This window comes from Globicephala melas, chromosome 2, assembly GCF_963455315.2.
Source record: "Globicephala melas chromosome 2, mGloMel1.2, whole genome shotgun sequence".
Lineage (NCBI taxonomy): Eukaryota > Metazoa > Chordata > Mammalia > Artiodactyla > Delphinidae > Globicephala > Globicephala melas.
This window is the reverse complement of record NC_083315.2, coordinates 43528332-43545056: the sequence shown is the minus strand read 5'-3', so window position 1 is coordinate 43545056 and position 16725 is coordinate 43528332. Positions and strand designations below refer to the sequence as shown.

Genomic DNA, 16725 nt, shown 5'->3' with positions numbered 1-16725 from the left:
CCAAGTGTCCGGCATCACGGGGCGCCGGAGGGAATCGGGATTCCTGGGGGTGAGTCTGGCTGGCCGCTGTCTTTGCAGCCTCTGCATTCTCTTCTGTTTGTTCCCTAGTAGCTAATCCCAGAAGTTCTACGTCTCAAGAGACTTGAGTCAAATCCAAACGTGCCTAACAGGCTTCCGAGGAGCATGAGGTCTGTGCAAGGGTCTTTGCATTTTCCTGGGTGTCTGAGGTGGAGCTCCAGGTACCAAGGGTCAGGAGGGGCCCTTTGAGAGCCCCCGGTGCCTGAGGACGCAGCGTCTGAGATGGAAATAGGAGCTCAGGAGAACTTTAATCACCTGGCCGTGCGCACATGGGCTGCCGTGGCACCGTGGCGAGGTGGCCGTCTGCAGGCGCCAGGCAGGAACAGGGCAGCAGGCCGCCTTCTGTCGCACTGAAAGCACCAAGGAAGCCGCGCTCAGAAAAGCTTGCTACCTCTTCCCACTCATACGAGTTGCAGTAAGATGTTTCAAACTCTCGGACTTTCCTCTCCTTCCTTCTTTCTTGAACACTCACATCAGAAAAGCCCAAGGTTTACTGCCTGGAATTCAGGTCTGTCTTTCTTTTTTTTTTTAAGATACAGCACATAAAAATCAGCCCCTCTGGGGTCTCTTTGGCAGGTGACGCCACAGTCCAGAGCTCTTCCTTTTGATGCTGGGCCAGGTTACATTCAGGTCCCTGACCTGGGTTGGGGAGCCTTCAGTCTATGATTTACTGGAGTGGAACACAGGGCGGCAGGATGACTCCTGCCGCCCTGGGGGTTAGGGCCCCTTGGCTCGCCACCCGTGGGGACTGTCCAGCCCTGGCATCCCCGGCACCCTTCCCTAAGGCCCCCAGGAAATGATGGCAGACGGGCCTGGGAGAGCTGCGTTACCACCTGGAGAGAGGGCAGAGGGGATATCCCCCAATTCTGGTCCCAGCTCTCGTTACTCTCAGTGGCCTCTTATACACCATTCCCCCACCCTGATCTGAAGCTTCTCCCTTATGATGGGAGCGCCTGGGGTTCCTCTTAGACCCTTAGGAAGATGTGCAAGGCCCAAGGGTTCGGGACAGCTGGGGAAACCCAGGACATCAGGGAAATGTGGGCCCAGACATCATGGTCCTGGACTGATCCAGGTGGGCTTTGGGGCTGGGCCTTTGGGTGTGAGTGGGCAGTGGGCAGGAAGAGCTGGCCAGACCCAGCTGATCTGAGTCAAGGCAGAAGGGCAGTCGGAGCGCCAGCCAGGGCCCTAACCCGAGGAGGAGGGTAGAGGGCTGGGAGCAGTCCCTGGGATTCGCTAGGGAAGAGGCAGAGGGAGGGGCTGGCTCCCATCCAATGCCCTTCCGTCCCCTGCCTGGTGACTTAACCTCCGACCTCACAGGGGGGTTGTATCTGTCCCCCTCTGAGACCTTTGTCGGGGACCTTATTTGTTGAGTGCCCACTGGGTCCCAGGCATGCCAAGTACATCTCGATCCTCAGCAGCTTCTGAGGTGGGTGTTACCTCCACTTCACAGCTAAGGAAACTGAGGTCAAGTCCAATTCCCACAACTACTCGTAGGGGACAGAGTGGGACTTTGGGCCAGACACCCTCCCTCCGGCGCACACTCTGCCCGCCATCCCACGCGACCAGCGTCGCCTTCAGACTTCCCCACTTTTGGCCCAGCCCTGGACGATCGCATCGAGAATGTTCTCCAGAGGGTTGAGAAATGGGATTGGCAGGACTTCAAGCTCAGCCCCTCTACCGCCACCGCCCCGCCGGGATGGAGGCTGGAGGGAGGCCCTGGGTGCGAGGGCAGCGGGAGAGCAACCCCTGTCGCCGCCTGCGGGTGGTGGGCGGAGCTGCCATGCGCCCTCAGGGGGTGGCCGGTTGCTACCTGTGGCTCAGGAGGGGGCGGGGGGAGCAAGGGGCGGAGCCACGGTGAACAGAGAGATGAAAGGCCTTGTCTCCGAGCGCTGACAGCCTGAGTGCCACGGGCTGCTCAGTGTTGGCAGCTGGGTCGCAGCTGGGCTTGCTCCTCGGGAGGCCGGTCTCCTCACTGCCCTCTCTGCCTGCAGCCCCCCCGCCCCCCACCCCCCGAGAAGATGCCCCGTTCACACATTCCAGACCTGCGGGGGAGCCGGGGGGGTGACGGGCAACTTGGCCCCTCTGTGACGGGCTGTTGAAGAGAAAATGACCCACAGAGCACCTGACAGCGGTGCAGACCTCAGGCCCACTGGGCCCGGCGGAGGCAGAGCCCGGTGGTTGGTGGGCCCATTCGAGGAGCGCGGCTCTGAACAGATCCACTCGATGACCCCAGGGCACTTCGGGGACTCTCTCTGAGGGCACCGGAGTGGGATTTCGGTCATGCATTCCAGACACACCAGAGAGCTCTTTAGCTGAGACACTGCTCTGAGCCCAGGTGTCAAGGCTGTGCAGACAGCAGACCCCCTGTCGCCCGTTTGGGGGGAATAGAGCCACGCATGACGGGGGTCGGGAATGGGACACCCCCAACGCGTCCCACGCTGTGTGCAGGTTGGCCCTGCCCTGGGCAGCGTCCCGACCCCAGCCTTCAAGCCCCTGCCCACCCCTGGCTGCACCCTGAGAAACAGGCCCTGGAAACCAGTCTGTGGAGGCAACGCCGCGGAGCGTGTGGACCATGGGCCTCCTGGCGGGTGGCAGTCTCTCAGCGTCGCGGGAGGGGTCCTCAGGGAGAGGCTGTAGCCCACCTGTGGCGGAGTGTGCCTTTGAACCACCCAGCGGCCGGTGGAGGGAATCGTGAATGCACCAAGGTTGTCCGAGGTCTTGGCATCGCCAAGGGCCTGGGCTCTCAGGTCTGAGGGGCTCGATTCACATCCTGCTTCCTCCTCACAGTGGAACCTCAGTCCGTCTCGCTGAGCCTGGCTCTGCTCTCTGGGAGGCGGGGAGGCTGTAGTGCCCACCTGTGAGGCTGCCCGGGGCCCTGAATGAGGCGAGGCCTGCAGGGCCCAGGCCACTGAGCCTGGAACAGAGTCAGTTAGCTGGGACTTCAGTCTGTGCCACCCCAGCTTGGCTCTGGTGGAGAGCTGAGGCCAGCACAGCCCTGCGTGTGCTGCAGTGGTCTGGCTGTAAAGGGACGGGCACTGTCTTTTCTGTCTTTTGGGCAAGGTGAAGGCCAGAGGGGGACCCAGGGCTGGTGGGCCAGTGGGCAGTGGGCAGAGCCAAGGTAGCTGCCACTCAGCATGAGGCCCGAGTCCCTTTGGGGTAGTTTCCTCTGAGATGCCTACCTCCAGAATTCTGAGAAAGCAGAATGGCAGGTCAGCTCGCCTGTAATCACCGAGGCTACCGGAGTGGGCATTACGGGGAGGCCGCAGACCAGAGGTGGAGGGTTGGCAGCTGCAGCGGCCAGTTCCCCTGACCTGTGTTCCTCCACACTGCTCGTTCTCCACGGCATCCTTTCCACACACACCCCCACCTCGAGGCCCCCTTTACCGTCTCCCACTCAGGGCACAGTAGCATTTGCCGCCCACAGGGATGTTAGGCCCTTGGGCATCTTCTACAGGTTGGGAAATCATGAAGATGACGGGGCCGGAGAATCTTCTAGCCGCCTTTCAAAGGAGACCTGGGCCAGGAACATGGCTCTGGGAGGGCGACCACACAGGGGGTCTCCCCGGACGGGCACCTCTTCACAGCGGTCACCCCCTATCGTTTACCAGGTCTGCTTCTCTAGGTCAGCATGCTGCTTCCACTTAAAATGGGAAGTCTGTAGCTCTTCTATCAAATCTGTTTTATTTTTCCTAACACATATTTAAGTATGTGACTTCTCAAGTGGAAAGAAAAATGCTCACCCAGATACCTCCTGAAATGACCTTGTTTACCAGAGGTGTGACAAATACAGGTCAAGTTAGGGGAAAAGCCTGAATTTTAGGACAAGCACCGTGTTTACCAGATATACTTGGGGCAAGTCACACCAGTTCCAGGAGAACGGCGCCCGCACCTGCAGAGGTGGGAGAGCTCCCTGAGCTCGGTGGCCCAGGCATCCAGGTACGGGGCCTGGCAGCACAGACCAGGGCCTCGCAGGGCAGCTGCCTGGATGGTTCTTTTGCTAGCCTGCCCTCATATACTTCTGTCCCTGCTTTCAGGCACAACTTGATTTTATAGGTAAAAAGCCAGTAACAGAGAAGTAAACTGACTTTTCCAAGGTTAAGAGCCAGATGAGTGGCCGAGCCAGGAGTGGCTGGAGCAAGCGCCTCCTTCCCCTCTGTTGATTGGGCTGAGACACCGAAAGCTGCACCTCGCAGCTGGTCTGCTGGCCCCTTCGCACCTGGAAGCCTGTTTAGAAACGTCCCTCCTGCTGCCACTTGTGGTCACTATGGGCCGTGCAGAGGAATCCAGGAGGCCGGGAAAGGGCAGATTCCATGTGTCTAGGTACAAGATGCAGGTGTGTTGAGGTCACAGTTCTCAGGCATGATAATTATCTGTAGCTAATTATCACTAAGGTCTCAACGCTTAAAGTGACCTTAAAAAAAAAAAAAAAAACATGAATTAGAGCCGATCCAAGGTTGCCACTCAGTTGCCTCCCAGCTTGCTCTCCTGAGCAGAATAATGGGGGATGGAGCTCCGGAGACCAAGAGGGAAGCTGCCTTTCATCTGCAGACGAAGGGACAGAACCAGGCCCTCTGTGACCAGGGCTAATATAATGATCACACTAGCCAACGTTCATTGAGCTTCTGCTCTGTGCCCGGTGCCGGGATAAGTCCTTTAACACTTTCAGCAACCTCATAGGGTGGATACTATATTACCCCGTTTTCTAGATAAGTAAAATGAGGCACAGAGAAGTTAAGTGATTTGTACAAGGTCACACAGTGGCAGAGATCAGAACACATACTGAATAGTGGGGCTTAATTCCCTGCCAGATTTCTTTTGCTGTGCCGAAATTCTTGGCGGTAGTTGTGAAAGTGTCAACAGACGCCAAAGGCCCAAGGGTGGGCGGAGAGCTTGCGGCGGGTGGGGGGGGGCGGGGGGGGGGGCGCCGGTAGTCCTCCGCCAGGCCTTTCAGCCTGCAGGTCCGCAGGCCTAGCCACTCGGGGTCATTACGGCTGCACAGAAGAATCAGGAAAGTGGGAAAGGCAGGTTCCACGCCTGCAGGAACTCTTCCAACGCCTGAGATGAGGCGTCCTTTGTCCCTTGCACGTGTCCCGCAGCCCTGGCCCACGGGGGTGGAGGAGGCCTGGGCTCACCACTCCCAACGTGACAGCACCTCCCTTCCTGTATCCGCAGCCACCTCCTCGTGCAAGATCCTCAAGTGCAACTCTGAGTTCTGGAGCGCCACGTCGGGCAGCCACGCGCCGGCCCCGGACGACGCCCCCGAGTTCTGCGCGGCGCTGCGCACCTACGCTCTGTGCACGCGGCGCACAGCCCGCACCTGCCGGGGGGACCTGGCCTACCACTCTGCCGTCCATGGCATCGAAGACCTCATGAGCCAGCACAACTGCTCCAAGGATGGCCCCACGTCGCAGCCGCACCTACGCACGCTGCCGCCGCCAGCGGGGGACAGCCAGGAACGCTCGGACAGCCCCGAGATCTGCCACTACGAGAAGAGCTTCCACAATCGCGCGGCCACCCCCAACTACACGCACTGCGGCCTCTTCGGGGACCCGCACCTCCGGACTTTCACAGACCGTTTCCAGACCTGCAAAGTGCAGGGCGCCTGGCCGCTCATCGACAATAATTACCTAAACGTGCAGGTCACCAACACACCGGTGCTGCCTGGCTCAGCCGCCACCGCCACCAGCAAGGTACGGGGGAGGGGGGCCGGGGGTGGTGAGGCGGGGCCGGGGGTGGTGAGGCAGGTCACGGCACCAGGCCCTGCCGTCAGGAGGGCCCGGACTTTCCTCCCCCCGACCCAGACGCCCCCTGACCCGCCATGTTCCTCTCGTCGGTCACTGAGCAAATTATTTAGGAAGGAATGTCCTGCACGTCCTTTGTCGTCAGGTGAACTACCCTGGAGCCACCTCTGCCCTTTGCCCAGAGTGCGGTGTTTTTCAAACTGCTGCTGTACACCATCCACTAGGGGTCTTTGAAATCAGCCTTCTGGCGTCAGAAGCTAGCACACAGGCATAGTTTGGGGGTGGGTCTGGGTTGCGGGGCGCAGGGTAGAACAGGATAGCCAAACCTAGCCTATATTAAGGCAGTTTGTGAATGCTTTCCCAGTGCAAGAGTAAACGTTTAGGAAACTTAGTTTCTGTTGTGTGCGTTTGTTCACGTGCGTGCACGTTGGGTCTAGCTATAAGTAAGATGGATTTCTTACTAGGGTTAATGGTCCAGAAAGTTTAAAAACACTCCCAGAGCATTCAAACTTCTGGGATAGTCTTTTCTTGCCCCAAACTATATTTTCGTAGAACTCCAGTGTCAAATCCCAATAAAGGGGAGCCGATATGCAGGTATGTTTCTGTCGTTATCATCGCGGAGCTTACTGTCCAGTGGGAGTCAAACCCCGCCCCAGACAAGCGGACCCAACAGCCTCCTGGAGGTGACGGTCCTGCCCAGGGGTTCTCATTGTAGCTGCACGTTTACGAACCGAGCGGATTTTAGAAGATAATGGTTCTGGACCCCCCAGGCCGCTCTGACACCACATCTCTGGGTGGGGGTCAGATGCGTTCTTTTTTTAAAACCCCCAGTGATTCTGGAGCATGGAGGGCGTTGAGGACGCCGGTTGGAGGCCACGGCTGCTGGATGCTGCTGGTGCCAGTCGGGGCTGCAGGGTACCATCCTGCCCTTTGTCTCTGTCCCACACCCACACAGGAAGGCTGCAGCCTCAGAGCAGAGAGGGCCGTGGTGTCTGGGCACAGGGAAGATGGAACAAGTGAGGACAGGGCATCAGCCCACTGAGCACACCCAGGGCCACCCATGCAGCCCGTCTGTCCAGGGCAGCTCCGGAACCTGAGGCTCTAAGAGGGAAAGTGGCCTCCCCACCCAAAGTGCATTCGGCTGAGAACCAAGCTGGGATTTCACCGGAGCCAGGGGACTCCAGAGCCCAGCGTGTTCTCACTGCCAGGAGAGGAGGTTCCCATCTGGAGCCCCGGAGGCCACCGAGAGCCAATCATCTTCTGACCCAAGGAGGCTTCAGTGTCTGGGTGGCAGGACTCAAGTCCTACTCACAGAGCCACAGCCAGAGGCAGCCATGACGTGGCCCATGGCCCAGGCAATGGGACATTCCTGTCCACTCCAGATTCTCCCTCCCATTTTTGCAGGAGGGTCTCCCGTGACCTCACATTCAGACTCGGCCGGAGAACGTGGTCTCAGGTCCAGGAGGCTGGTGGATGATTAGAGTCCAGGCCGTGGGGACAACTCTACCTCCCCGGGGCCTGGGCCACCAGAGCCCCTGGAGTTTCCGGTTTGGCAGCGGGTCTGTTTTCCCAGGAAGAGCACGTTGCAAGGCAGTGTGTGGGGTAGTGCCAGGCTGGCCCACAAGGGCGTTTCTGTTCCTTCTCGTCCCTCCATGCCCCAGAGGAGGACACTGAGGTGACCTGGCAGCCAGGAAAATTCCTGCCACCTCCCTCTGCTCCGGTGGCCCTTGCGTGCCCACAGGGGTCTCTTCCCGGGACCAGCTGCTGGGTAGGAAACAAGCAGGCCTTAGCCCCATGGATGCTCTTACAGGCCTTTGGCAGCAGGCCATGAAGCCCAGTGGGCAGCAAATTGCGGCCAGGGCTCCCTCCTCCCCCTCCCCCCGCTCAGCCCTCCACAGACTAAGGGGGCCTGAATCAAGGTGCCGGCCGCCTTCTGTGCAGCGACCGCCTTCACCTACCCGCCTCCCTCCCTAGAGCCAAGATAAATGAATGTCTGGAGCCTGAGGCCGCGGCTTCCAAATTCAGCAGCAAACACACTGTGGGAAGGGGGACCCCGCCTCCCTGTCCCCAGCTGGCAGGGGGGCACACAGGAGGTCTGAGGGCGTGAGGGGGCTGTGGACCTCAGGAGGCCTACCCCTCCTGACGAGGGTGGTGTAAGCATCAGATGTGATAACAGACCCGGGAGGAGTTGTGGTTAGTGACCAGCAAGGGGAGCTTGCTGGCCCCTTTGACTGGGGGTGAAAGCTAGAGAAGGAGCCTTTGGGTCACATACTAGTGGGTCCTGCAGGCCGGGGTGAGGTGCCTGGGCTTAGAACCCCTGGCTACCACCCTCAGCTCTCTATTGGCACACAGTGGGACCCTGAGCTCAGCGAGGCCGTCCACAAACCAAACGGCTTATTCATTCATTTGTTCTTGTATTCCATTCATTCACTTAGCCCACATTTTTCAAATGCTCACTCTGTTTCAGGCTCGCTGCTGGGCACTGGCCAGCAGAACTGCCCAAGTAGGCATGGGAGCGCCTCCCTTCCTGTCCCAGCATGAAGCTTCCAGAAGGGTCTGGGGCTCTGCAGCAGAGCCCCTTGATCAAGTCAACCCATTGCTGCGGTGACCTAGGGCCACCTTGATCTTCCCAGCAGGTGAAGAGTTTTAGCAGCCTTCTCTTATCGCCCCATCAGCCAGGAGGCAGCACAGGCTCTGCTGGAGGCCGGGCAGTGAGTCCGTGTCTGTGGCCAAGCCAGCTTCAGGCCTCAGGGCCGACTGGGGTCTCATGGTACCCGGGTGAGAGACATGGGTGGCTGGCTCCCAAGTGCCCTCGGCCTGCCTCTGCCTGTTCTCTTGGGCCTCCATTACTCAGGTGTGTGTGTTCCTTCGCTGATTCAGAAAACATTGACCAAACAGCTCTTCTGTGCCAGCCTCTGTGCTCGGCGACGCCTCCGTCTCAGCAGCTCCCAGGCTAATAGTGGAGCACAGAGATAGCCACAGGATGCTGGTGATGGGCGCTGGGTGGGGCAGCAGGATGCTGAGGGTCTTGGGGCGGGGCACTGGCTCTGCACAGAGCACCGGAGAAGGCCTCCTGCCTGCCCTTGCCCTGAGCTTGCCCCCGAAGGACAGGACGGGAGGGGCAGCAGCAGAGCCAGGCAGAGTGTGGGCTCTTATCCCCGAGGTGGTGGAACCTGGGCTTTTGTGATTTCCCATCCCCTCAGCCGTGGTGCCTTGCCCAGGAGCACGGTATTCTCACTGTCCAACCCTGCCTAGCCCTCTGTTCTTGTGGAGGGTCGAGATCTAGTGTTTCCAGCCCAAGCTGACCTTTCAACTTCCTGTTCCCGTGGGACTGCCTCCCATGCCCGCCCCCTGCTCTGTCTTCCTCTTTCTGGCTGCGCTGGGGGCACCCCGTGTTGAGCCTCAGGGAGGAGAGGAGCTCGGATCTCGGTGCCTCCCCCCACGGCGGCCCCCTCGCATGTTCCCCGTTGCACTTCCATTCCATCACACGGCATCCTTCATCCGCTTAGTCTGTGACATCACCTTCCACCCCCGCAGTGTGAGCACCGTGAGGACAGGGGTCTTGGGCTGTTTCCTCCCCTCATGTGGACACAGCCCCCAGCCCCAGGCCTGGCACACAGTTGGCGCTCCACGAATAGTTCTGATGACACTCGGGCTCTGCCCTGTGCCCAGCAGTGAAGAGGGCACGAGCCCCTCGGGGAAGGGGGGCAGCCGAGGCGGGAGCGGCAGCCACGCCTGCGGCTGTGTGGGCAGTGAGCCGCCTGGCTTTCGACAGGCCCCCTTCATGCTGTTCCTTGTGGTTGAGTCCCTGGCACCGGTGCCAGGAAGAGTCAAGCAGCCTGTCAGCCTTCCAGGAGACTGTCTCCGCAAGAGATGGCGGTTAGAGCGAAACCAGCCTTTCCTGTTCCAGGGAGGCCGATGGCACTGGGAACGCCACCCCCCTACTCCCCCGCCCCCAGTGTCTGTGTGGCCCTGCACACCAGGCAGGGACACCAGAGCCCCTCATTGCACACCCCTCCCCCCATGGCAGGACCACCCACTGCCCAGACCACCCCGGCTGGCCCACCTCCCGGCCCCCCGCAGGCAAGCAGGCAGGCGGGCGGCCTCATCAGGGCAGGAGCCTAGGATGGAGACAGGAAGCAGCAGGAGGAGGATCCCTGTGAAGTCGCCACGTTCGTAGGTCTGGGCAGTGAAGGAGCGGCAGTTTCGTGGGGTTCGATGATGCGTGGGGCTAGGGGCAGGATGGAGGGGCTGCAGCCACCTTGGACATCCCACAGCGAAGCAGAAGAGCCTCGTCCCGGGACCAGCCTGTGACCTCCAGGGAGGAGACGGGGAAGCAGAGCCCCGGGCTCAGGGAGCTGTGCACGCGGGCCTCCCGCTGTAGCCCGCTGTGGCCTCTGGCGGGGCCTCCGGCTCTCGACCTCAGAGCACCAGCCCCTCCTCGTGTCCCATGAAGACCGCGCAGAGTGCCCCCTGCACACCCGTCAGGCCCCACAGGCGCGGTGCCTTGGCCCCAAGACTTCTAGGGCCACGAGAAGGCTTTCCTTCCTTTTAAAGTCAGAAGGAAAAAGCCAACATGATCCAACCTAGACTATTAATCTTTACGCCAATGCAGTCCCAAAATGTAGCGTCTTTCTTTTAAAAGAGTTTTGCTGGCCTATAGTTGATTTGCAATGTTGTATTAGGTTCAGGTGTACAGCAAAGTGAGTCAGTTATACATATATCCACTCTTTTTTGGATTCTTTTTCCATATAGGTCGTTACAGAGTATTGAGTTCCCTGTGCTACACAGCAGGTCCTTATTAGTCATCTGTTTTATATATAGTAGCGTGTATATGTCAATCCCAATCTCCGCCACGAATGTAGTTTTTAATGTTTCTGACGGAGGAAGGGACCCAGCAAGGCCCAGGTGCCCTGGAGTTCCCCAAAGTCATACTGTGGCCTGCCCCTCTCAGACTTCCTCTCATCCTTACATCTCTCAGGAACGGGGTGAGAAGGGCTGGGGTCTTCTCTGCGTTCCCTCTGAGGGCCCCTCGTACACTCCCTGCCTGGTCACCCCTGAGCTTTATACTGGCGTGAGGGGACGCGCAGAGCAGCCGTGAAACAGAGCCGGCGACACCTCCAGCCCAGCTCTTGCTACTTTGTGGGTTTGCTCAGCCTAGAACTTTCTGCAGCCCCTAGGCTGCCCCTCTCCAGTCCTTAGGCATCTCAGCACCTGCTCCTGGGGCCCCCAGCCAAGGCCACTCCCTGCCGGCTTCCCCCTCCTGGCTGTGTCCCCAGCCACCCCGGAACTGCAGCCAGACACTCCCTGGCCCATGCCCCACCGGCACCTCCCCCTCCGCCTGTCTTGGCCGGCCTCTCCCTGACCCTCCTGCCTGAGCTGAGGTCCTGTGGCAGCTCTCCCCGCCTTCCCTTCCCCATCGGAGCTGCTTTGGGTTTCCTCTTTGGTTTCTAGCAAGTCTGGGGCCTCGCCTTTGTCATACACCCACTGTTCGGCCAGTAATTCCCCTAGTGCTTTGCTGCATTGCCCTCAACCCCGAGAGCTGTCCAGGCCATCATCATGTCCCTCAACTGCCACGTCCCCCTGGGGTGCCCAGGCAGAGAATTCAGCCACGGCCGACCATACATGTCGTCAGCAGCCCCCCGCCCTTTGCTAGAGCCCCTTCGGCCTACAGACGTTATGAGGAGGTGTGGTACCCCAGCTGGTGAGGCCCTTCTTCTCCAGGCTTGGTGGCGGGGATGAGGGGACAGGGCCTGGGAATGGTGGCTGGGGGCCGTGAAGAGGTTGCGGCCGGGCCGGAGGGGGGTGCTTTTAGCGGGAGGTCCCAAGATGCCTGGGCACCATCTTGCCCCCATCGCCCCACCTCCTTTCCTGGCTTCAGGCTGAGAGTCCAGCAGGAACAGGGCGGGGGCGAGTTTCCCAGTTTCACTCCTGTCTCTACCCCATCTTCCTGGTTAGGGTTACGGAGGAAAGAACAGCCAGACGTCTCACCCAGGGTGACAGGGGAAACACATCACTCCCCGGACTGTTGGTCTCTTGTCCTTCTCCCAGGCCTCCCACCCTATGACTTTTTGGCCAAAAATGCCCAGGGACTGGAAACCAAGAGCCTAATCCCAGCTCTGCCTCTTGCTGGCTGTGTGACCTTGGGCAAGTCACTTTACTTTCTGAACCCGAATTTCCTTGTCTATAAATCCGAGGTAATGTCACCTTCCCTGCAGCGCCGCACAGGCCCAGGAGTAAAAAATGCAGCAAGTCTGTGGTTTGCAGGAGGACGGTTACTGATGGAGCCGCTTAGCCCTCTGCTTCTCCAGTAGCTCAGCGCAGCCCCTCACCCCGGCTGCAGGCTCCAGCAGAAATGTGCCTCGCTGCTCCCCTGGCCAGGGCTGCCCGTTAATCTGGAGCCCCCGTCTCCCTTTTGCTGACTGGCACCTCCCTCCCCTCCCTCTTCCTCCTGCTACTGCCAAGGCCTGGTGGGAGACCCCGCAGGGCAGCCCTGCTGCGGTGGCCTCTGCTGACCTCTGCCTGCCTGCCTGCATGGATTTTGCCTGCTCGTTCGTTCTTTGAACATCAGTCTCTTCCACCTGCTGTTACGTTCGGCCTGTGGCTTATGGTCCTTTGGTTGTGGTCCATATTCGTTTCCTATTGCTGCTGTAACAAGTACCACAAACTAAGTGATTCAAACAAATAGAAATTTATTCTCATACCTCTGAAGGCAAAAGTCTGAAATGAGTCTTAAGGGGCTAGCATCAAGGTGTCAGCAGGACTGATCCTTCTGGAGGCTTCAGGGGAGAGTCTGTTTGTTGCTTCTTCCAGGCCTCTGCTGGTGGCCAGCATCCTTCAACTTGTGGCCACAACCCTCTGGTCTCTGCCTCTGTGGAAACCCCGCCTTCTCTTCTGCCTCCGTCTTATGAGGACACGTGTGATTACATTTAGGGCCCACCAGGATAATTTCTTATCCTTAATAAGTTAAGGATAATGTATCCTTAACCTAATCTCAACTGCAAGCTCCCATTTGTCATATAAGGTAACATTTACAGGTTCCAGGGATTAGCGCCTGATATCTTGGAGGCCGTTCTTCAGCCTACTACAGTGGGTAACGACCTTTCATTTTTAACTAGCCATGCTTTTCTCGTTATGTTTCCTCTCTGTATATAGTAAATGAGCTGGTTTTCTATTTAGGAGAGGAGTATAAAGTTCCCTAAGTCAAAAAAATTTTTAAGCAAAAATGCAAATTGTTTTAAAGAAAAATATTAAATGAGTAGGGCAGGTGGCACTGCACAGTGACCACAGTGGGGAAGGGGCGGTCTGGGACATCCTGGGGGCTCTTGCCATCCCTCCGCTCAGTCCAGAGCATTGTAAGTCTGGGGCTGGGCCTTGTCCCCTCCACAGTTCCTGGTACTGCCTCACCCCCTCTCTTTGCCCCCTTGCCCCACAGCTCACCATCATCTTCAAGAACTTCCAGGAGTGCGTGGACCAGAAGGTGTACCAGGCCGAGATGGACGAGCTCCCTGCCGCCTTCGCCGACGGCTCCAAGAACGGCGGCGACAAGCACGGGGCCAACAGCCTGAAGATCACCGAGAAGGTGTCGGGCCAGCACGTGGAGATCCAGGCCAAGTACATCGGCACCACCATCGTGGTCCGCCAGGTGGGTGGCTACCTGACTTTCGCGGTCCGCATGCCCGAGGAGGTAGTCAACGCCGTGGAAGACCGGGACAGCCAGGGCCTCTACCTCTGCCTGAGGGGCTGCCCACTCAACCAGCAGATCGACTTCCAGGCCTTCCGAGCCGGCGCCGAGAGCCCCGGCGCCCACAGGCTACCAGCCGCCAGCCCCGCCCCCTCAGCCCCCGACACCTTCCCATACGAGACGGCCGTGGCCAAGTGCAAGGAGAAGCTGCCCGTGGAGGACCTCTACTACCAGGCCTGCGTCTTCGACCTGCTCACCACAGGAGACGTGAACTTCACACTGGCCGCCTACTACGCCCTGGAGGACGTCAAGATGCTCCACTCCAACAAGGACAAGCTGCACCTGTACGAGAGGACTCGGGAGCCGCCGGGCCGGGCGGCCGCCGCAGGGCTGCCCCCGGCCCCCTGGCCCCTCCTCGGCAGCCTTCTACTCCTGCCCCTGCTTCCTCTGCTGCTGGAGGCCACCTAGGACCGAGAGCGAGGCGTCACCGAACTGGTCGGCGGCTGCACGAGGGCCGGTGGTGGCCTCCCGGTGGCCCCGCAGTCCCTGCAGGGGTCCGGAGCCCCGGCGGCCACGCATCTCCGCGCTGCCTTGGGCTGCCTGCTGGCAAGGGCTGGGGGCGTGGGACGTCCCCTCCCCTCCCCCGGGGCCCGGGACAAGGTTGTGGTGACCAGTGCTGTGACGTTTGTGACATAGAGCTGTGCAGAGGGAGAGCTGCCCCTCTCCACCTGCCCCGCCGTGTGAATGTGCAAATCAGAGCCCCTCAGGCCTAAGCCCTCACCCCAACAGAGACACTGGGCGTGGGCAGAGTCGACCTGCCCTCACCCCTGCAATGCACTGAAACAGGCCCGGCTGACTGCTGCACGCGCATCCCGGGCCACCTGCGCCCACCCCACGCACACACACTCGTACACACTCGCACACACAAGGACGGGGGGCGGAGGTAGCCTCGAGGCTGGACCCCTGGCCAGGGCATCCTTTCTTCTTGGGCTTCAGGACACCCCCGGGGTGCTGCTTGGCATCTTTAGAAAACTAACGTAACCCTTCGGCCAAAAAGTTGTGTCCTCCTGGTGCCTTCCTGCCTGTGGCCTCCCTGCGAGCCAAGGAGAGACCACCGTGTGCGCCCTGGCTGGGCACAGGCTCAGGCCCCAGTTACCAGGCCCCGCAGGTGGGGGACGACACATGTCGTCGGCACGTGCTCTGAGCAATGCCTGCTCTGGCGCCTTCCCCCACTGCCCATCCTCCTGTCCCCCGGTCCCCACTGTTCTTTGGAAGTCGAGTCTTTGCTTCTAAATGTCTAAACAGAGAGCCACCCCCTTGATTTCTGTTCCTTCCTCCCCAGCAGGTGGCAAGAGGCGGTGAGCAGGGGAACTGAGGCCGCAGGGTGCGGGCTGGAGACTCAGCGGATGGGGCCAGCTGGCCTGCCCTGATCCTCTGCTTTCTCCTCACCTGCCCCCCAGATCCTTGCTCCCTGCCCTGTCCACCCAGGTCTGCATTCTGGGGAGAGGAGCAGGGCCTGGAAGGTGTCTCAGCCTTTAGCATCCCTGGCAGGATCTCCTCCTTCTAGGTCTTTCTCTTAAGCCCCGTGGCCACACAGCCAGGAGACTTTCCCACCTCACGTCAGCCAAGCTGCCCATCCGAGGAGCCCCGAACCAGTCCCACCTCTGCTGCTGTTTCAGAGAACCCTGGGGACCAGCACCGAGCTGGGCTCCACTCCTAAAAGCGCGGCCGTGTCCCGGAGGGCGATCCTCCCAGAAGCCCCGCAGGCCCCACTGTCCCCGACCGTCCCTCTGCTGTTGCCCAGGGACCTCTCATACACTGGCCCGGGAGGCTGCGGACTGGTCCCTGCCTCCCCCTCCGAGAGGTTCCCTCTCTCTGCCAAGCCGTGGGCTAGGCGGGCAGGTGGGTGGGAGGCGCAGCCCCAGCCCCTCCCTGCTGGTTTTTAGATGGTCCCTATGTTGGAAGTAAAAAGTGAAGCACTTTATTTTGGTTGTGTTTGATCACGTTCTGCTTGGAAGTGGGGGCCCCTCACTGTGTCCCGTGTCTGCGACCTGTGTGGAGTGTCACCGCGTGTACATACTGTAAATTATTTATTAATGGCTAAATGCAAGTAAAGTTTGGGAGTTTTGTTTTGTTACTTTCTTTTGGACTACGTGTTGGAGTTTGTTATCTGAACGGACTTTGGTTCCTTTCGGGGTGGAGGGTTGACTTTGGTGGTGGCTGCCCCCTTACAGTGTATCTACCAGAGAAAGGGGAGCGGGCAGCGCACGCACGCTTGTGTGTGTCTGTGTGTGTGTGTGAGTTGAGTGTTGTGAGTGCCTGCAGAAGGAGAAGCAATTAAACAACCAAAGCCCCCTGCTTCTCTAAAATTACTTTTTCTCCTTGTGATGAGCTGCCTTTGGGGCTTGAGGGGTCCAGGTTCCCTTGCAAAGCTGGAACCGTCTTGGAGACAGATGGTCACGTGGAGGGAGGGACATGAAGGGCCTTCTGGGGCGAGGTTGGGTGGGCTGGCCTGAGATCCGGGAGGAGTCCATCAGTCTAGGACCCCAAATCTGGAACTGTGGCTGCCTCCCTCCCCAAAGGTCCCCCTCCTTGCCTGCAGCCCAGGGAAAGGGTGGTGGCACTGCAGAGGGTCCATCAGTGTGCACAGGACTGAAGCTTGCTTCAGGTCTTCACATTTCATCTTTTAAAGTTATCCAGGGTTTCCCTGGTGGCACAGTGGTTGAGAGTCTGCCTGCCGATGCAGGGGACACGGGTTCGTGCCCCGGTCCGGGAAGATCCCACATGCCGCGGAGCGGCTGGGCCCGTGAGCCATGGCCGCTGAGCCTGCGCGTCCGGAGCCTGTGCTCCGCAACGGGAGAGGCCACGACAGTGAGAGGCCCATGTACCGCAAAAAATTAAAAAAATAATAATAATGAATAATAATAAAAAAATAATAAAAATAAAGTTATCCAGTGAGTCAGGAACAAATGCATGCCCGTTTTACGGATGGGAAAAGAGAGACTCGGGGAGATGGACTGACTGGCCTAGGGTTCCTTAGCAAGGGCAGGGCCAACATGTACACCTAGGCCTGTTTTGCCCCCAAAGTCCCTGCTGTTCATACTAAACGCCAGGCAGCAGAATAGCAGCCCAGTTAAGCCAGGCCACGTCCCAGCTACTCCACTTTCCTAGCTCTGTGACCTTGGGCAAGTCAACCTCTCTGAGCCTGCATCCCCTCCTTTG

General features: G+C 59.3%; 1 protein-coding gene across 2 annotated transcripts in view; it reads left to right on the top strand.

Moving 5' to 3' along the window:
- The window catches only part of RGMA (repulsive guidance molecule BMP co-receptor a), a 44851-nt gene extending 29206 nt beyond the window's left edge, over positions 1–15645 (top strand). For both annotated transcript variants that reach the window (XM_030873180.2, XM_060293892.1), the window contains exons 3-4: positions 5251–5768; positions 13255–15645. In XM_030873180.2, coding sequence (XP_030729040.1) covers positions 5251–5768; positions 13255–13971 — 1235 coding nt within the window. In that variant the 3' untranslated portion in view covers positions 13972–15645. The remainder of the gene's footprint in view (positions 1–5250; positions 5769–13254) is intronic.
- Positions 15646–16725: the final 1080 nt, after the last annotated feature.